The sequence below is a fragment of the Agelaius phoeniceus genome, chromosome 10 (assembly GCF_051311805.1).
Source record: "Agelaius phoeniceus isolate bAgePho1 chromosome 10, bAgePho1.hap1, whole genome shotgun sequence".
Taxonomy (NCBI): Eukaryota; Metazoa; Chordata; class Aves; order Passeriformes; family Icteridae; genus Agelaius; species Agelaius phoeniceus.
The window spans coordinates 10203820-10224796 of record NC_135274.1 but is presented as its reverse complement, the minus strand read 5'-3'; the positions used below and the strand labels follow the sequence as shown (position 1 = coordinate 10224796).

Genomic DNA, 20977 nt, shown 5'->3' with positions numbered 1-20977 from the left:
TGCATTTGAACTGGTGACCCACAGCAGAAGTTACAAATTCTGTGCCCCACTTTATAACAGGAGCAATGAGCACAATCCCTTGTGCTTCCAGGCCCCTATAAAATTGATGGTAACCATATGTCAGTGCGTGGAGCTGGTAGGAAAGCACGTACTACACTACTCAAAAGAGATGGTAGCAGTCAACATTAAAGAGTGCCAAGGAGTAGAAAAAAATCAGATTCAACCTGACTTAAGTGCCTTAAGCTATGTCTTTCATGCAGTAAAGAAAAAGAAGGCAAGGATAGGCCTGAAAAAATAATTTCCCTGGGCTATGGTCCTTTAGAAAAATGGTAGAAAAGGGAGAAAAAATAGGCACATCAAGAACACACATACAGATATAAGTGCAATTATTGGACTCTCTCAGTTCAAACTGACCCAGCTCTCAACAGAAAAAGAGGGAAAATCACTGTCTGTCTAGACATCATAAATAAATAAAGGACTCAAAAAGTCTGCTACTATTACCCTCAACTCCTGGGTTTCTGATATTTCCCTGGCACACATGTATCTCACAAATATTCCTATACAGGACACTTTTAGTCCCAAAGTATTGTCTATTCTATATGAATGTTTAGTACTCTTCTTTTCACATGAATATAATGTTCTTGTTGTTCCTGATGATAGCACTTCACATGACAAACTAAAGGTCATGGAAGAAAAGTTGTGGAAAAAATTCTTTTTACTGACAGAAGAAATGCTGGGATCTATTGAATGCTCTTCGTGAATTTTATAATGAAACTAATGCATAATGCACTGTGTAAATGCCCACATAAACAGTAAGTAAAGTACCTATAGATCACTTGAAGCAACAAAAGCCTTGAGGAGCCTCCTCTAAGGCAGCATTTTACTTGCCACTGCAGGATGGTGAAGGTCAGCCCTTTCAGCAGGCATTTGCACCTCTCTGCAGAAATGAGCTGCATGATTATTTTAATCTGCTCTTGAATTCTTGATGAATACAGGAGAAAAAAATCTTTACAGTGAGCATCCATCTGAGATACATGTCCTGGCCAAAGAGCAGCTAATTAGATATGACTGAAGTTAATTATGCCTAACACTGAGCAGATAGACCCCGAGAAAGAGAATGTGACAGAGCTTTCGCTGCTGTTTCCTCCAGTGGAGGCACAAGGGGCTGTTTCTCAGTAAACATGGGTAGGTGCTGCCATCACATCACCCACTGGCCTCAGTATGATTTCTTAGATTATGCTTACCCCTGTAACCAAAGCAAACAGCATCCTTTTGGTGTAAGCAGCATCCTTTTGGTGGAAATCCTGTGCAGCTGATGAAAATTAACCCGTATGCACTCCATGCACACCCCTCAAATTTCCACAGTGCTTTCATGCAGTGATGAGTGAGGAAAGTCAGGCCTGGAGAAATGTCTGAGTGGTGCCTGGGCTTTGAGCAGAGCCAGCCCTGCTCTGTGCTCCTGCCAGGAGTGTGTCCCTGTTTGCCACTGCAGGGCTTGCAGGCTGGGGAGCAATCGCTGACACAGTGGCAGCTGCAATGGGTCCTTTTGTGGCATCAGGTGTTTGTAGGGAAAACAATGGGATGGGTCTTGAGTTAAGGCCTGGAAAGAGGCACCACAGGGGCTCTCCTGTGCTGTGTTCAAGGCAGCCTGTGTGCTGCTGTGTCACTCCATACCTATTGTTGAAAAATAGGAGCAGCATTGGTTTTTCTCTTCCCCTCTCTTCTCCTTACAGGAAACCTTGTTCAATCAGTTTGTCCTGACCTGAGGAAGGAGAAGGGGGATGTACATCTTTAGAGGTACACAGTTTATATTTCCTCCTGAGGAGAAGGAAAGAGTGAGCTTTTGTGCATTGGCTAGGGTGGAATTCAAAACCACTTGTCTGTGTCACATCCTCTCACCTGCAGTGTTTAGCTGATGTTTTCATTGCTGGGATGAGACACAGCTGTCCCAGGGAGGGCTAGGCTGGGGACCAGCCCCACAGCAGGCTGCTCCAGGGCCAGCATTCATGGGTAAGCTGCAGGGCTTGGAGGCATCACACAATAGCTCCATCTAAACAGCTGGAGTTCACACCAGAGGAAATTCTTCAATTCTTTAATTGCTTCCTTTTCTAAGGACAAACAACTCTTCTGCCTTTTCTCACTTTCCATCAGAGCTCAGCACTCTGAAATTCTCAGTGTAGTTATCTTCACATCAGCCTTAGGCAGGGAAGGTGTGCTCTCCTTTAAAGTTTATAAAAGGGAGTCTTATCCAAAGCAGGTAATTTTCCAGAGTACCACAATGAACCTCGAGCTGAGGGGGGAACTGAATTTAGTCTCCCATATCCCAGAACTACTGCCCTGCTCTCCAGCTCTCAACAAAGCACAAAACCCTGTCACACAGCTCCTGAGGAGGGATGAGCTGACAATTCCAACTACTAGAAATTAACATTTGTTGCCAGTGGCTACTGTTGCATCTAGCATTATTAAGGAGGGCAAAAAAATTTGTTGTTTCTAAGTGGGCATGGGTTTTGTTTTTATACCATATCTTTCATCTAAAATTCACAAGCCTTTCATATCTATCAGAAACATCTCATATTTTCACAGACAGCAATATAAGTAGGTTCATATGATAATCAAGAGAAGCATGGGCAGTTGAACAGATTACTGAGGGATAGAGCTGGGAACAGTCTGTAATGCATCATCCAATTGCCTTTTTTATCCTTTTTTAATCACTTATTTGTGTGGCAAAAGTCTCAGTCTAACCTGACCTAACACAAACTAAAACCCTACCCAAACCAAACCAAATTAAACTTTGAAAAAGTGCTGCTCATTGATTTTTTGAATATTTTCCATTTTCTTGCCTGGTTGAGCTGGTTACAGAAGTGTCAATGCACCAAGAAGGTGCAGCTATTTTTGGCTGTACACTGTAGGACCTGCACAGATGTGTGAAAATTGAAAAAATACAGAAGTAAATCAACCAAATACATAGAGGCAAATATAATCAGTGTGTGAAAACCAATAGCCTAAACAATGTTACCAACTTTCTTACCTCTTAGATCCAGCTGTTAACTCAGGAAGAAATCATCTTCCCACTAGGACAAGATCTAAAAAGATTACAACATGACCATGGTAAGTCAACACAAACAGAAGAGCATGGTCCAGATTTGCCACAACTGCACCTGGCACATCCAACTACTCTGGGCTGCACCCACTTTGAGCACCTCTGAGCATTTTTATTCACAGTAGGTCCTGGAGCCAGCCCATGGACACAGGCCACATGTGGCCATCTTCTCCTTTCCTCTCCAAGGGGATATGCATGAGGTATAGCACTGCCAAGAAATGGGAGCCTAATTGCTGTGTTCTTTTAAAGAAGAATGCATTAGTTAAAAAAATCACCTCCATTCAGTCAAATTACAGTCAATTATCATGGCCTTCAAGCCAAGACCTATTAGCTCTGAATCTAACTTTAATCAGTTACTGAAGCACACTGGAAATGTCATTCATTTTGGAAAAAACAGATATTATTACCTTTTACTCCTTAGTAGTCAAAAGGATTTTGAAACAAGATTAATGGGAGCAATTTTTTTCCTTCTGTCTGTAGCTTTTGAAGATTAACAACACTTCTTTTACTGCAGAATAATAGTTACCTGGCAGTCTAGGGTCACTGGGCTGTCTTCAAGGCATCATTGCATTCACTTGCACAGGCAACTTTTATAGCCAAAATAGATTTTTTTCCCCCTAATGTCATCAAAATACTGATTTGGACAAAGACAAACCCCTTAGGACAAAGAAAATACTGAAATACAAGAAGCTGCTGGAACAAGTTACCTTTTTGATCCATGCAGCAGAGCTGTAATTTACATTTGGTTCTGTTTTTCCTCCTTATCTCCAGTGCTGTCAGAAGTTCCTTGATTCATTGTGGTGGCAATGGAAGCCCTGAAGCCCAAGGCAGCAGTGGTAAATGGGAGATGTTTGGGACTGACCCCAGGACACCAGTGTGGCCCAGGACAGGGCAGGGCTGCAGCCAAACACAGCCTTGCTCATGGGCAGCTTCAGGTCCACAGGAGCTTGTAACCAGGCCCCAGAATTATTTAATAGGGAGCCTGATTGGTGGGAAAGCAAGCAGATGTAACTTTTTAGCAATCTGATTTTTGAAACAACCTCAAATTACCCCATGCATACAGGTCTTAACCAGTGCTGGTGAATCTGTACTTGCAGCTCAACAGATTTAGGGAAGCTCAAAGTTGCCTCTAAACATTTACACCTTTCTTAGGGAGGCAGATTCTGAAAACCTCCTCTCTCTGTAATACTGGGAATGACAGAGCAGCAGTGAGACCCAGGGTCAAAGCTTGTGACAAAGCCAGTGGAAATCCAGTGGGATCAGAGATCTGTGTCAGATACTCGTCCATGACCTCAACCCTACCCCACTCAATTTGCTACACTGCAAATCTAACTCTGAAACCCAAAATGAAGACACATCCAGAGGCTGAATAAGCACCACAAGTTTCCATAGCAGTTTTGCAGCCTCCCCAGCACCCCAGGTCTTTGCAGAAGGGGATCCCTGTGGCCCTGCTGGCACTCACTCACACCCTGAGTGTGCTGGCTGCCAACAGGGACCAAAGGTGGATGGGGAGCACCAGGCCCAGCCCTGCAGCCAGCCCATGATGCTGCAGGACTGCAAAGCTCAAGGAATCATTTCAAAAAGAGGCTCAGAAAAGGATCCTGCAGGAATTGTGCCCAGTCTCGTTACTGGAAATCTATTTGACGTAGTGAACAAACATGGAGACTTTTCCAGGAAATGTGTTTCTTTATTTAAATAAAATTAGTGCCAGTAGAAGCAATAAACTTTAAATACATGAGACAATTATATACAACTCGATGTTAGGAATTATATACATCAGTTTTTTACAGATACAAATACATTTATACCAAAAGTAAAGGACGAAGGAGAAAGCAATGGAAAATGTGACAACTTGTACATGTCAGTCTCATTTGGAAAGTTTCAGGATTCAAGTGATTCCAGGCAAAGTGCCAAACTTAATTTGGCTCCTTTCAAACTTAAAACAGCCCCTTTTAGAGTAAATCTACCAAAAAGCTTTATATGGTCTGATCCAAAGTTCAGTGAAGCCAATGGAAAAACTCCCACTGCCTTCGTGTGCCCCAATCAGCCTTAGGAGCACAATGGAGCCTTTGTTCTGCTGTGCTCAGACAGACAGAGATCCCTGATCCTGCATCCATTAACCCTCTGAGCCCTCCCCGGAGCCAGCAGCACTGCACACTCTGGCTGCAGTTCATCTCTGCCCTTCTGCATTCATGTTTTTCGAGCTGTCTCTCAAGCTCTAATGCCAGTGGATAAATCACAGAGCTATTTTAGTGCAGGAAATATGTGGAGACATTTTGCAAATATTTTGCTGTGCAATGCTTTAGACTCAGGCTCTTCAGCCCTCATGCTTCGAAACTAATCAAAACACTGTAATAAGTTATTATAAAATATAAGGTATGATTGAAATATTAATTTTCTTCTTTGTATTAATTTTTACTTCTTGTAAAAGTGCAATAATTTAGCAACAAATTTCATGAGCATTTGAAAAATGTCACAGTACCATTAAACTGGGGGAGGGGGAAGTCTGTGGTGGTTTGAAAAACTAGTTACTAACAGCTTTATAGAAATGCATGTGTCACATGAGAGCTGATTAAAAAAAAGATGTAACACAATGCTTACCTACACCGGCTTAAATAGAGCAGAAAGTCTAAATTCTTTAATGATGTAAATGGGTACAATTTTACTGACCTCAAGCAGAGAATTTAACTCCAACAGAGAAACACAAAATCTTGTGCTGGTCCCTGTCTCAGCTGCTGATTTCAGTGGGGCCAGGAATTCACCCTTGCTAGGTTAAATTCCATTCAGAATTCCACCTCTTTTTGAAGGGGGCGTAACAGAGCAGCATCTGTTGGAGCCTTTCTGCGTCTTACAGCCTGTAACAAAGATCTTTTAACCTCTCCTTTAACGTACAGATCTTTGCCTTTAGCGACCAAAGGTACACGTCTTTAAAAAACACAAAAGCAAAAAATGAAACCACCTTTCCTGTTAGTAACTGAGTCACAGGCTGGATTGCAGCAGAAGGTGGTGAACCTGACCCAGCCAGTGCTTGAATAACTTCAGCAAAGACACAGAGAAGTGTCATGGGTCTGGAGCCAGGCTCTACAAACTGCACAGGAACTCAGTGCCTCTTTATTTCTGCCTTGTCTTTCAATCTTTCTGTACCTAAAGCCAGTCTCCAGCCATGCTGCAATCTCCCTTCAAGTACAGCATCAACAAATTTTCAGCTTTTGAGGCCTCATTGAGCAAATGTGCTGCTGGCTGTGGTTTGTCATAAGAAAAACACAGTAAGAGTATTTCTAGTCCATCACAGCTTTGTGTGAATGAGCATTACGCATCATCTTTAAGAACCAGGCAATTGCATGAGGGTAACTTCCCCAAACATTTCCCAGATATTTACAGAATTCTGAAATATGCAGAGACATGCCAGTAATAATTACCTCGTTAGAAAATACATATATATTCACCATGTTCTTAGCTTTCATAGTAAGAAATAATAATGGAAAAAATAAAATTAAGCAACCCAATAATGTGCAAGTCACACTTTAAAGTTGGGTACCACTGCTTCCTTGTCCTGCCAGCTCTCAGGAACACCTTGGGCCCAGGAGCACAGATACCTGTTCAGAGTTCATTGGAGAGCAGAAAAGCAGAGCCACAAGTTCTTGGTGGGAGCTCCACTCACACTTTGGCAGCTGATCAGGGGAGCCCTGCGAGTGCTAGGAGTTCTTCTGGAGGTTTTCCACAGAGCCCTCGCTGCTCTCGTTGAGGGGCGTTTCTGACACTTCCCCCAGCTCAGAATCCAGCACTTCCTCCTGGATGGTGAAGTGCACGTCTGGGGAGGAGGACTCGGAGCTCACGCTGCTGCCTTCCATGGAGCAGATGGCGCAGGACAGGGAGGGCACCATGCTCTCCTGCAGCATGTTCAGCATCGTGGGGATCTGCACGGATCTCAGCCCTGCCACGGCTGGTAGAGGCTTCACAGCTTCCCCCCACTCCCTCTCCTCATCTTTGTAGAGCAGAAGCAAATGGGATGACTTCTCTTTTCTTTTGGATTTCATGTAGCCAAGCATTATTCCTATCAGGAAGATCCCGTAGAAGGACATGACAATCAGAATGTAAAAATACTCATTGCTGTTGTTCTTCTCTGCGCTGGGGGATTCAGCATCAAGCATAGCTTGGGTCACATTTGCATGGTCCATCTTCAGCATGGAAAGAGTTTTACCAGAGCTAAGCCTAGAGGAGAATGTAAATGGATATGTAAGATCAAACTTCAGAGCAAAGTTGTAAAAGAAACACCTGGAAAAGTTTACCCCAAACTCTTCCTTATTCCTCGTAATTATAAGCTTGCAAACCCCACACCTGATTCAAGATCTCAGTCTATTATACCTCTGCATTAGTACTGTCAGTGAATGAACTCTTATTCAGATACAGAAAACATTAAAAGAAAGAAAACACATAATATTAAATTATCTTGAATTCAATGCTGAATTATAAAACCCCAATCCATATGATTAAAAAAAGAAAACAATATAGAAATTCTCTGCTAGGCACTTAAATATAGTTTTGTACTACTTGATCATGTTTCCACGGTGGGGGAAAGTTAGAAGTATTATTTTGTTCAGTGATGTAGGAAAAAAAAATAATCAAAAAGCAACTTACGCCAGTATGCAAATAATTCCTCCTTTTGCAAAGCTCAAGAGACCTTTCCTCTACCAAATGCTGGGTGTTCTGAAAACTTTCCTCTGCTGCAGTTGGAATAAATAGCTCTCAAGAAATGTTTCATCACGTGTTTTAGAGGCACAGTTTATAATAGTTTTGTGTTGGAGTCAACAGATGAACTTGAAGGATTGCAGTTCAACCCACTGAACTCTTAACAGCTGTGAAAAGAAAAAGACTTGGGAATTCAGAATTTACTCTTTACTAACCAGTTCCACACTGGCTTTTTCAGCCTGTGAATCTGCTCCTTTAACATCCCAGTTGCTAAATCTGACCTCTTGCCCTGAGAGCTGATACACAGAATGGAAAACCTGCAGATTGTTATTCTGTGTTTGTCATAACATATAGAAAAATATACATGTGAATTTTATAGCAGACACTACCAAGTTATTTACATGTCTGCTATACAGAGATTTCTCTAAAGAGACAGAGGAGGAAACAAGTTATTTTGTTTGGTCAGTACTAGTGGCAAAGCTTTGGAGAGTGTGTGCAGAACAAAGTGGTGACTTTCAACTCACGCTGCAGCTCCACTTTGCCACAAGGTGAGGGGCTGGGGAGAGCTGGGCCCTGAGTCTGGAGTGAGTTTTGGGTGGATGGGTGCTGGTGCTGCCTAACTTTGGGCATCAAAGCAGCAACTGTGGGGTCTTGATTCTCCACATCATCACTGGAAGGGTGCAGACTCCTCCAGGGAGCAACTTGGAGCTCCTGAAGTGTGCAGCTGCATTTTGCCTCCCTAGAAGCAGCTAAGAGTTAATGCTGTGTGCAGGATATTATGCCTAAATAAAGGCCTGGGCCACTGAGTTAATGATGATTTAAGCACAAAGGGACCTTAGCAGCTCCTGGGCAGAGGGAAGCTCTCTGAGCCACTGCTGCAGGCTGCTGGGCAGAGCAGGACACCTCGCAGCCCACTGGGGAGTTTGGGTGCAGCCTGGGTTGCAGGGCCCACAGAGTTCCCAGTCATCAGCTCCGTGGCACAGGAGGCTCTGAGACCCCCTTCAACACGTAAGCAACAGCCCAGGCCATGGGAAGAAGGAGGCCCAGCTTGCACCTTGGGGATTTCATTTCCTTATCCTCTCCATCCCCGTTCCTCACACACAAAGCCCAATTAGTCAGGGCCCACATGTGAATGTCACCCCTTCTGCAAAGCTTCAAGGATGTTTATGTAACAGAACACTCCACTTCCAGAAAGCAGTGGACTGGTGCTGGAGTTTCCCAACGGTAGGTCTGGGGTTTTTTTCCCTGCAGTCACTTTTGGATTCTTTGCATAGACAGCAAATTCTTTTCCAAACTCTGCCCTTACAATCCCTCTGAGGTAAAGGCAGAGAGGATTAACTTCTCTTCACATGTAAGAAAAGGCAAGAGAGAGAAGTTAAGCAACTTTAGATGTAGCTGAGCATTCGAGAAAAGACAGGATTGCATCTGTGTTTGGAACCAGCATTTTCCATCATTTCTCTGAACGACTACAGAAAGAAAGGAAAAAATTACATTAGCCAGATTGCCCTCTCTGCACCTTAAAATAGAGGATCCTCCCCTTAGGATGTTGGTTTTATCTCCCTGTGCATTCCCATGTGATAGCTCAGGAGCTGTTGATGTTGGGCTAACGTCTACTGGGATTTCATCTGACAAAATCTGTCTGCAGCACCAGCTTGCCAAGTCTGAATTCTTCTTCCCTGTTCCCGACAAATTACCGAGCAGGCAACAAGAGCACATCAACTGTAGGCTAAAGCAGAACCCAGAGCAAGTCTCTGGATTTTCTAGCTAACTTTAGGGAATATTTACTTCACAACTTTCTCAGCTCCATGTGATATCTGCTCTCCCCATTCAGCTCTGGAAATTTGGGGGTTGAAAAATTAAAGACAACATGTCAGATTTTAGCAACACCTTCTCATGCAGGACTTTCACAGACTTGTGAGGAAGTGCCTTGCATTGTTGGGTCAATGAAAACTGGTTCAGTACAAGGAAAAATCCTTTCTCTCTGCCCATGAAACCCTCTTGGAAGTTGCTTGATCCCAGGAACAAAACCAACTAAAGCCTGTCATCAGTGTCACCCCTCACCTGGACACAAAGGCACAGCCAGGGGCACAGACAGCCCTGGGCTCCCAGCAGAGCAGGGGCAGACCAGCTCTTCTGCAGGCACCTGCATGTGCAAACAGACTCCTTTATTTGCTCCAAACCCTTGGGTTCTTCATGTAGGGGAAACTGTACAAAATTACCAAGAAGAACTGGAGCACCTAACTGGAATACAGGAATACTGCTGTATTGCATAGATTTATGCAATTCCCCAAAAGTTTAACTGAAAGATGACTGGGTTGCATAATTCTGCAGAGTTATTGACGAAAACTCTTTGCAACTATGTTTACTTTGGCTAGTTGATGACAGCTCTTCTCCATCTGTTAGCCCCTGGTTCTTAAAAACAGTTTAATTTTAAAAAGGCCTGCAAGGAATTCCTGAGCCTTCTATAGACTTGAAGAGGAGGGATAGAAAGACATTGGGAATTATCACCTGAAAAACCTATGCCACTTGCTTACTGATGCCATCAGTCAGCTTTCTCAAGCTGTACTCTGTAGAAACTATATTTTTTGTCTAAACACAAGACCTACAAAATTAAAAACTGGAGCTTTAGTTTGTGTTTCAAAACTATATTTGCTGAAAATTATATTGTAAAGCCATTGATCACAGCAAAAATTTTGCCTAATTTGAAATAACTTATTTTAAAGTTAAGCTTGCTAGCTACTTCTTTTTTGATGTCTCTTTCTTTCTTCCTTTCAGACCAATTATTTTCCTCAAACTCCAGAGAATTTTCCCTTAAATTTCACGTACACATCTCTTATGCTTTCAGCAATTGCCACTCACCTGTTCCTCTCCACCTTCTTTGCACCCGTCCCAAACAAGGCTATAACATTTAAGAATAATCCTTGTGCTGCTGCTACCACCTTCCATATTCCCCCTTTGGAAAACATTCAGGCCAATAAAGCAGAGCAACAGCCAGGCACTCCAACAATGAAAAGGTCACAACATAGTTGTTGATGCCAGATTTTTTTTCTCAAGGTCCCTGTCTCCTAGAGAGCCTTTTGTGGCAGCAACCTCCGTCACCAAAGGACGCAAACGTTGAGGCTCGAGGCATCCCACGGGGCAGGAATTCACAACATGGCTTAAGGGATCATATAATGTGAGCCCTTTCTCCAAATAAAAATTTGAGGACAGTCAGAAAACTGAACAAAGACAGAATCTATTATGAAGACAACATGAAACCTCCTTAGAGACCCAGATGACTCTGCAGGCTGCCATGGAAAATATATGCCTAACCCTTCATTACGGGCATAGTCCGTGCTCTGATGCTGCATTTCTCTTTCTTGCCCCAGTTAGTGAGCTAATAAGAATAAAGACACCAAACAACTGTTAAAGGGCCAGCTCCTGTGGGAAGCTGAGCCTGTTTGATGAGTGTTTGCTGACAGGACCACTCTAAAGAATACCCAAGAATGTGCTTTTTTAGAGTTATCATCTGAAAAAAAAAGAAAAGAGAAACAGGAAGCACAGAGGAGTTGGGTTTTTTTCTTCCTGAACATTTAATGGAAGTAAATGTTTGATAATTTACTGCTAGAGGAAAAAGGAAAGGAGAGTTTTGCCATGCAAGTATTATTTTTGATTTACACCTTCCAGACACTACATTTGGCAAAGGACAACCAACCAATGGTGATCAAACAGATGATCAATATATTTTACTCATACATATTACTTCAATTAAAGTTGGAGCTGCTTTTGATACCATAAAGGAAGACATGATAAGATAGATGTTTGTGGTCCTTATCTGGTCTTGCATTTAAGGATGTGCCACTCTGAGATGTTCACACTGACTTTGAGTCCTGCTGCAAAACACACACTTCACTGAGCACCTGAGCCTAAGCCCCCTAAAGTTACTGGCACTGCCTCTCCTAAAACAAACATCAGCAGCTGCTCCTTTCGAGTCCTGTGCAGCTCAGTGAAGCCTGTGAGCGTGCTGGAATAAAAGCTCATTCAAAAGCAGCAGTACACACACCCCCAGAGCAGGCAGTGAGGGGCAGAAGCAGCACAAGCCCCATGCCTCCTCACTGTTAAGTGCAATAACAGGATGAAATTTATGACCTTTACTATGTGCTCTTCATGCCTCCATGCCTCATCAGTTCAGCCACTTAAGCACAATTAATCTGATAATACCTACAAATTTCTTGTGCTGGGAGGCACAGCAGGGTAGCACCACCCAAAAAGGCAACAACCACTGTGGCCACAGGCACCAGGGCTGGGCTGGCATCTGAGCCACTGGCACATGGCTCCAGGTTCAGTGTCATTTTCCATCACTCTCCCTTATTTTTCATACTGCAGAAATAGATGACATTCTTCATAAACTTGACATGAGCAATTTCTAGAGGAAGATGGCAATTTCCTCACTGTCATCCATAATATGCTGTGTTGCCATCTGGATGCTAAATGGGAGTAATGGTCTGATCTGTTATTAACTATAAAAAACTTAGTAAAATGCTACAGCTCTGCCTTGTTACCTTACACCCTTCACTAGGGAAAACATGCAAATATAACTCCAGAAGAATCATGCATCAGCCTCCTTTCCAACTTCAGACTTTAGTTTGCTTTAATTTGAATTTTGTTTAACCTTTATAGCAGATCCATATTCATGAAATCTGAAATTTTTCATGACTTCTCTGCACACAGGGTAGCAAAAAAAAAATTTAATTAATAGAAGCAAATACAGGATTTAGCAGCATCTCACAGGTGACCATCTGCACTCACAGTCTCAGCTCTAGCAGTGGCAAGAGATTTCCCAGAAGCCAAGTCTGGAGTGTGCAATTGCTCTCCAAGCACACAAAGATCTGTAAAGGCAAATGGTTTCAGATTCTGAGAGATGACAAGCAACAGAAAACTTCAATGATATCTGTAATAACAGTTCAGACTAAATTTAGCATTTACTGTAAGGCATGTTTTGTGAGAGTCTTGGAATTTTGGAGAAGCATTCCTTTTCAACCTCTAAATTGAATTTCAGAAAGCTAGGAGTGACTGGGAAAAGAGTTCAAACAGGTAACTCTCATGATAGCAATAACCAGAAATTACATTAAAAAATTACAAACTTTTCAGTGGTTAATGTGAGAATCTGATTTCAAAGTCATCACAGCCTCAATTCTGTTTCCTGTATCTAAGACAGATTACAAAGTTATTTTATCAACATAGCTTTCCATGCAATAAAATGAAACCTATACTTCACATTATCCTACCCTTTTCTTTTGATGTGGCACAGTGAGTGTAGTGATGCTTGATTTGAAAATACTTTTTTTTCTTTTTCCTTTACTTTTTCTTCTGCCAAATATAATTATCTGTTGGATGCACTACCTTTAAAAACAAAATTAACTCAAAGCTTACTTTGCTTTTGGAGTCAAGTAGTAGATTCAGCTGCTCTGTACAGCTCAACTGTGTTCAACATATTTGCTCTATTTGGATCCAAAACAGCAAGCAAAATACTAAATTCTGGATGCCACAAAAAAAAAAAAAAAAAAAAAAAAAAAAAAAAAAAAAAAATCAAAGAGCCTTTCAATGTGATTAGCAGTTCTTAGGAGAAATTCACTGGCAAACCCAAACACACAATTCTTTCTGTTTAGCAAAGAGAGTTCTTGCTCTCCCAGCTATGGTTCTTATTTAGGTCCATTCATTCTCCCTGAACAGCTTCTAGCCCTAATCTGCTCAGAATCAGCACTTTGATTCACATTAGTGAAGGCTTTTCAACAAAAAAATTTTAGATAGGGAGGTATGTATCAATATTTATAGAGCTTTTGAAAAATTCCTCTGCATGCAGCATGAAGATCTAAGATTTTTCTTATTTTCTTTTTTTTGTTTGTTAATTTTAAGACTTTCTACTACAAGAGAAATTCAGCAATGACAGTAATTGCTAAGCATAAGAAATAAAGGGGACAAAACCACTGAAAATATTCAAGTGCTCAACTTGAGCCCTCACCTGACTACAGGTCATAAACTAAAGACCATTGGAAAAGTTAAGAGCTGCTTGCCCAGCATAAGTAGAAAGCTGATGGAGGCACTGATAAACATCCAGCTGTCCAGTTAAACACAAGCAGAGATCACATAGGAAAGCATGCCAGGAAAAATTTTGTTAGAATGGGTTCCCAGCAGCTGGGACCCTGCTGCCCTCGTGAGTAGGAGCAGCCACACATCACCTGCCACCACTCAGAGAAGCTCCTGTCTCACCCTAGGTAATCTCTTCCTCCTCCTCAGTTCTGTGGGCTGTGGAGAAGCCCAGCATGGCATGGTAATTCTGCATTGAGCTGTTTAGAAACAATGATATTTGGAAGCCAAGGAGAGCAGGGGAGCAGGATCCTCTCCCATGAAATGAACAGGGCAAGGTTCACACATGCAGTGAGTTCACTTGCCCACGTTCAGAGGTGTAACCATTCTCAAAGCACTTCAGAGAATTTGAGAAGAAAAAGAGACAAAAACTTAATCATGAGGGAAACCACAGACTCTGAAATCAAGGAGACAGCTCTTGCTTAGTCCCACTAAGCCACAGCATTGTGGGTTTAATTTTCATACATCAAGGAACGGTGAAGACGTCAACATTTAACAATGCAAGCTCTTCCTCAGACATGCCCAGAGCCCTCCCTGAATCCAGCAGGATTTGGCTTCCAGCATGGTCTGTGTCTATTTTCCTGCCCTAAGGTTAAAATGCCTGCCAGTTCTAAGGGGTACTTCCTATCAAGTTCTAACACTGCTCTTGAAAACACAGCATTCAAAAGAGATTGGAAACAGAGGAGATCATCATGGCATTTACTACAAAAACACTTCTACCCTTTTAGGAACTCACACCATAAAGTAAAGACTACAACCTGAGTGTCACAGTGATCTTCCACCCTCCCAAGGACAGAAAACACATGCAGGGGGAGATTCACTCTCCTCTCCCAGAAACAGTGCAGGGCAGAGATGAAAGGAACAGTGAATGCTATCACAGTAGCACAAATCCAGCCCAGCCACAGCCAAAGCACTTGCAAGACCTTAGAGGAACAACCCACATTTTTTTTCATTGTTATTTCTTCCAATCCCACTAAATGAGATCACAAAGAAAGAAGCAGCCCTTCCTTGTTTCACAGCCATGTCAGGATAACATCCCAGGTCACTGCGACCTTCGGCGCTTGCAAGCTTTTCATTTTCACATGAGCTCCAGATGTTGAGCCCTCTCCCTCTGATATTCACTTTTCTACAACACCAGGCACTCCTCACCATGTGTGTTTGTAGCACTCCCTCTGAGTTTTGGTTGGGAAATCTCCCCGTTTAACTGTAGCTGTTACAGCAAGCATCCATTAATTTCAGCTCTCAACCCTGTTGACCTGAATCTTCATGGGATTTCAAATACAGCTTAGATTACATCACTGCTGTTCTCAACAGCAGTCCCTTTCCAGCTGAAGCAACCAAGATAGCACTTCAGTTTGATCTATTACATCTTGGCATCTGTTGACTGTATTCACTTTTTAAAGCATTCACTTTTTAAAATACTCAGAACAGCTATTTGTATTCTTGTTCCAAAAGTCTGCTTTGGAAACACAACAAAAGGAGCAAAATAGCAATCTGGGGTGTAAAGAGCAACAATAGGATGAGCCCCAGGTGTACAGCAGAGAGGACAGAAGGTATACAAAGAGGCAGCAACAGCACATGCATCCTCTCCAAAGGGAGGGGTTCTGCCAGGCAAGGAGGGAAAGCACTAAACTGTGTTTTCTGAACCTGAGGCTAAGATTTGTTCCTGTGTTTCAGTGTTTTGGTATTAGTCCTCATAGCCACAGCTGTGAGAGTGCAGGGAAAGGGTCCCTGAATGCATAATGTAGAGAATGGGCTGTGAGCAATGCAGGACCATGCCAGCTCTAACAGGACAGCATTTCTTTCTTCTTAACTGTTAGGAGAACTTCATTTCCTTCAGTTAACACAAGCAGTCCTGTTAACACAAGCTGGATTCAGCCTTGTGTGGACAAGAGATGGAGTCTGAATAATCTAATCCTCCACTACCAGGACCTTGGCTAATGTAACAGCCCCTGAACCCTCCCATACCTCCTGCATGAAAAACACTTGGGAGGAGCTGCACGGGAGCTGGGAAAGCCCAAGGAGAAGCCCTCCTGCCATCTCCTCAGCATTGCTGTGAGTGCCCCCCTGCAGATCAGGCACACCCAGGGGGTTGCACTGGCATCAAATGAACCAAGTGTGCAGCCCCTGGGAATCCCTGCCACATTCCTCATCCTGCTGGGTCTGTGCCCACAGCAGCCATGGCAAGCTGCCCCTGTGCCATGTGGGGGACAGAAACAGGACAGAGCACACACCCACAGTGCAACAAGGCTGATCAAAGGAATCCAAACTAAATTCCCAAATGGATTATTAAAAAATTATACCAAAGAAAAGAAATTTAGCAATAAAAAATACCTACTCTAGACAGGGTGGTTTACTCACAAATGATAAAAAAAACACCCAGAGGGAATGTATTTTTCAAATGCAATCTTTTATATCTCAGTGGGCAGACATGAAAAAAATTTGTTAAAGCAAAGATAACCATTGTTTTGATGGAATTGTGCTTTTAGAACTTAGAGGAAAACTCTCTCTTCCTCTCTTGGCTGCTTGTAACATGTGAATAATCAGCCCAAAGTAAACAACATGTGGTCTTGTGTGGTCTTTTCATATGAGGTTGGTATTTCACTTGAAACTAGGAAGTGACAGGAAGTGGGGAGTTCTGCACAGATACAGGAGACCTTGTGCTTTCCCAACAAGCTCTGGAAATGCAGTGTATTTGAAGAAAAAAAATCATTCCTGTTGCAGATGGGAAATACAAAAAAATTCCATCTAAACACATAGAATGAATAAATGTTTCTTTGAGTCACATAACTAAAGAATTTTGTGTAGCCTAACTTACAACATTTCCTGACTCCTTCACGAGCATTTCAATGCTCCAGAATCATGGAGTACCTGTCAATTCTTAAACTGCACTGTTAAAGGAGTTCCTGAAAGCAACATAACTGCTGCATTATTTGCAATATAGCTCTTGATGTGTGGTGGTTGCTGCCATAAATCACCCACCTGGGGAAGAGGAGCAGTGCCCTGGCAGCCAGAAAGGCTCAGCCCAGCAGGGGCTGTGCTCTCCTTGCAAGGAGTCCATCAGCTGCTTTCTTCAGCAGGGCTCCTGGAAGAATGATGAGTGTTTAACATCCTGCTGCCCACTTTCACAGCCACATGGGCTGTGGAAGGTTTGTGTTGGTTTTCAGAAGCACTGCTTGCTCACCCAGCCCCAGCATGCCCCAACTCCTCCTGCCCTGGCACGGGATGCGCTCAAAGCATCAACTCCCCGAGTTTTCCAGCTGCCTGCTCCCTTTCCCTGCCCCAAAACCTCTCTCACACAGGACCTACCCATACCCCCAGCACTCTCTCTGTGTGGTTTTGACCTCCAGTCCAGCTCAACCACAGCCCAGGAGGGGTTTGTTCCCTCCAGGCACCCCACAGGATTTGGCTGGGTCCCTGTGTCCCCCGGGCTCAGCTCTGTGCTCTGTGGAGTACAAGGACAAGAGGACACAGCCTGCTCTCCTACACAAAATCCTCCACTGTGAACTGAAATCCAAACTGGAAGCCATTGCTTTGAACACTGGCACTCACGTGGTCCTTGCCTTCATTTCTGGGCTTGCCACCTTCTGAGTTAAACATCCCACCACCTTCTCCCTCTGTGGCTCTTGTCGCCTTTGATTTCTCCCCAGTTATCTCATTTTCACAATCAGTCCTTCAAAAACCAGGTTGCCAGAGCATCTCCTTAAAAGCTCTCTAAAATCAACCTATTATCTTCGAGGGTGGGAAGTGAGATAGAAAAAAGATTTTAAATAACACTAAAATACTCTGAAAAAACACTCATGTGCACTCAGTACACATCCTTGCACTTGTCCATGCCTTCTGTGCCTTTTCTCTGACATTACTGGCTGTGAACACAATGTGTCACATCAAACCAAGTGGCTGTGTTTGTGCTGGGGCAGGACTGTGTTTTTCTGGAGCTAAATACCTCAGATTTTTCTGACCCTGAGATATCAATCACACCCCATACATTTGGGAAGCACTCTGGGCTGGGACAGCTCTGCAGGCTTCCAAGTGCTTTCCCAACACCTCCCTTCAAGGAAGAGCTGCCCAAAGCAGTTCCTTCCTTCCCCCCAAAAATGAACTCTCTCTGCCAGATTTCCCTGGGGTGCAGCTCAGCCCCTTGCTCCCCACACCACCAGCACTGGGGACATTCCAGGAATGCTTCCAACCATGGTCTGTGCTTCCAGCTCCTAACTCTGCCCCTTTTCCTGAGAGTTCACCCATGATTTAGTCAGAATTTCTCATTTTAAATAGTTGTTCATTTGAAAGCAGAGTGCATCTATTCTGGAAGGTTCCCTGCTCAGGTCCTCGTTGCTTAGTATATCCTATTAGGATTGGAACACAGACCAAGAAAATACTAATCTGAATTCATTTCCATTTGTAAATAACAGATTTAAATGAAAGAGTGAATGCAGATTTAACAGCATTAGGATTAGCTAGCAGAATAAGTAAAAAAAGAACCATGGGAAAAAACCTCACAAAAAATTAAAAGCCAGTTCTTTGGGATTAAGGAGTTTTGGCAATTAAGCTTTATGATTTGCTGCTGAACCAACCAACAAATCAAAATATGTCATTATTTTTTTCTAAACCCAAGAACTAACAAGGAAAAAAAAATAAACTCCATCAATGTTTTGGTCTATTATAAAGGCTTTTTTTTTTTTTCAATATCAGGATCTGAAGATTACTACAGACCATAACTAAAATGCAAACAGCACAAGCTTGCCAGTGATGAGCTGTGCCAGGGTGCAAGTTTGAGATGACAAGGGCAGAACCAACTTGTTCTGGACTCCTGCATGATGTGGGGGTGAATAAAACAGAATTAATCTCTTCCAGTTACAAGAAGGACTAAAAGCAGCTGCAGAGTCACTCAGAGAGGCACAAGTCAGAAATCCCTGAGGGTACCCCAACCCTTATCTGCAGGAGCAGCAGGCAGGACCTGCCTCTGCTGCAGCTCTCTCAGGAGGCAGGGCTGAGCTGAGAGGCATCACAGGATCCCAAATGTTCCCAGAAGGAAGCTCACAACCCCCAGCACACTTCATTTTAAGGAAAGAAAATATCTCTTTTATTACAGGCACTCAACCAGCACAGGCACAGCCTGGGAGCTTCTCAGTTCCAGAGGACACAGCAAACCCACACAGAGATCATTCCTCACTGAAGTTGCTGGGTTGGTTTGTTTTTCTGTAAGGTGAATCATACTCTGCCCTTTGGCTTTAATACCTACATCCTTTTCTAGAAAAGATCCCTACCACCTCAACTCTGCAAATTGCTTCATAACATCCCACTGATGTCAACAGCAACAAGGGCTGGTCACCTCTTCTCTGTGCCCCAGAACACCACAAATCTGCCCCTCTGCAGCCACCTCCAGGTCCCACAGGTCAGTGTTTGCTGGTCCTGGTACATCTCTGCCATGAGAACCCCCTCAAACACAGCTCACATGGACTCTCTTTGGTGTCCAACAAACCACAACAGGTTTCCAGCAGGTGGGAGCTGTGATAGATCCTGTCTCATCAGAAATCTCAGGGTAGGGAAGTTTAGATCACCACTAAAACACAAAGTTGGCTTTTTAGGTTTTTTGGTGTTTGGTTCATGTCTTTCTATCCTGCCCCCCATTACCCATTTCAGGGTCTGATGAAACTCAAAAAGGAAAGAAAAGAAAATGAAACACAGACATTAATTTGGGTACCCAGTGCTCAGACACTTCCAATAAATTGCCCTGTGCCTTGCTGTAATTGAGCTCAGGAAAGCAGCCCTTTTGCTAAATTACAGATATTAGAAGCCTTATGAGTAAAGTGATCCTAGGCTTTGCCCCCTAATTTATTAGCATTTTCATTTAATTTCTCTTATTTTACTCAACCTTTCATTTCAGAGCTGGTCAAGTTACAGCCACAGAGGTTCATCATCACATGGAAAAATCCACGTGCCAGGCCAGTGCCATGGACTGCAGCAGCACCTTGATGGCACTGGCTCCAGCAGGAGGGAGCTGCACGGCCCCAGCCCGGGTTGCCATGGCTACCAGCGATGCTCAGGGAGATGAGATTGCCATGGCACCGGCAGGAGAGGCCACCGGGGGCAGGGGACACACTCCTGATTCCAGATGCCATCGTTTTAATTAATAAGGGATTGTAATGGAGCCAACTGCACACAGGTAGTGCAGATTTCTGGGGCCATTTCTGTTGGACTAAACTTAGCGGAGGTTCTCATCCAGCTTTAAAAACAAGGGGCAAAACTGCACGAGTTTGTTCACAAAATAAATCACAGACAAAACATATTGGATTTCTATTGTTGCAACAATAAAGTGGGGTCAATTAATATGGACTAAACATAACAAAAAAACCAAATGAGGATCCCTCACATCTACATGAACTCCATATTACTTTCTAAAGATGAAAGGTGGAGGCTTCCACCCCAGGAGGCAGATACAGGGCAAGGAAAACCGAGCAAGCAGCAATTCCTCTGTACCAGGATTTTTAATCCTGGAAATTTGTGCACAACTGGGGGTGCTCAAAACTCACTCTGTGTGACTCACAGGCACTCCTGAGCAGGACCATGTTATCACCTGCCCCCATTTAATCAGATACCTTGCAGCACTGAGACACTCACCTCACACAGCTGAGCTGTTGCCAAGACACCATTCACACTTCTGGCTCCCATTAACATCAGCTAATAATCTTCTGCCCTGGGCTTTCAAAGCACTCCAGAAGGATCCAAGGCTGCTGTAAGAAAACAGAAAAGCTTCTTGCTCTTGCAAGCAGTCAAGTTAAGTTTAGCCCATGGCTTTTACATGCCTCAGATAACCAGGAAACCAGAAAAATAAAATCCTAAATCCATTACTTTAATCATCTGGGGATCTGAGTTGTGAATTTTGAATTACAACTTGCTAGGAGTTGGCAGGGGCAATTAAACTTTAAAAAGCAGACATGAGCACAGGTTCCCCTGCCTCCACCCGTTTCTCCCTCCAGTGCTAACAAGCTCTCTCTCCCTGCTTACATCCACAGCTGGGTCCCTCCTCCTTCCCTGGAAGCCCACAGCACAGCCCCAGCC

The 20977-nt window shown here is 43.3% G+C and overlaps 1 protein-coding gene across 1 annotated transcript; it reads right to left on the bottom strand.

The window, feature by feature from the left end:
* Positions 1-4772: 4772 nt before the first annotated feature.
* Positions 4773-20878, bottom strand: KCNE4 (potassium voltage-gated channel subfamily E regulatory subunit 4). The gene is made up of 3 exons (XM_077183852.1): positions 20537-20878; positions 7739-7956; positions 4773-7312 (listed from the first exon to the last, which is right to left on the bottom strand). Exon 3 carries the CDS (start codon positions 7285-7287, stop codon positions 6796-6798), a length of 492 nt encoding a protein of 163 aa, XP_077039967.1. The 5' UTR covers positions 7288-7312; positions 7739-7956; positions 20537-20878; the 3' UTR covers positions 4773-6795.
* Positions 20879-20977: the final 99 nt, after the last annotated feature.

What these genes read in the sequence shown, in the direction of transcription:
- KCNE4 (XM_077183852.1), bottom strand. Translation starts at nt 7,287, where the DNA reads ATGCTGAAGATGGACCATGCAAATGTGACCCAAGCTATGCTTGATGCT.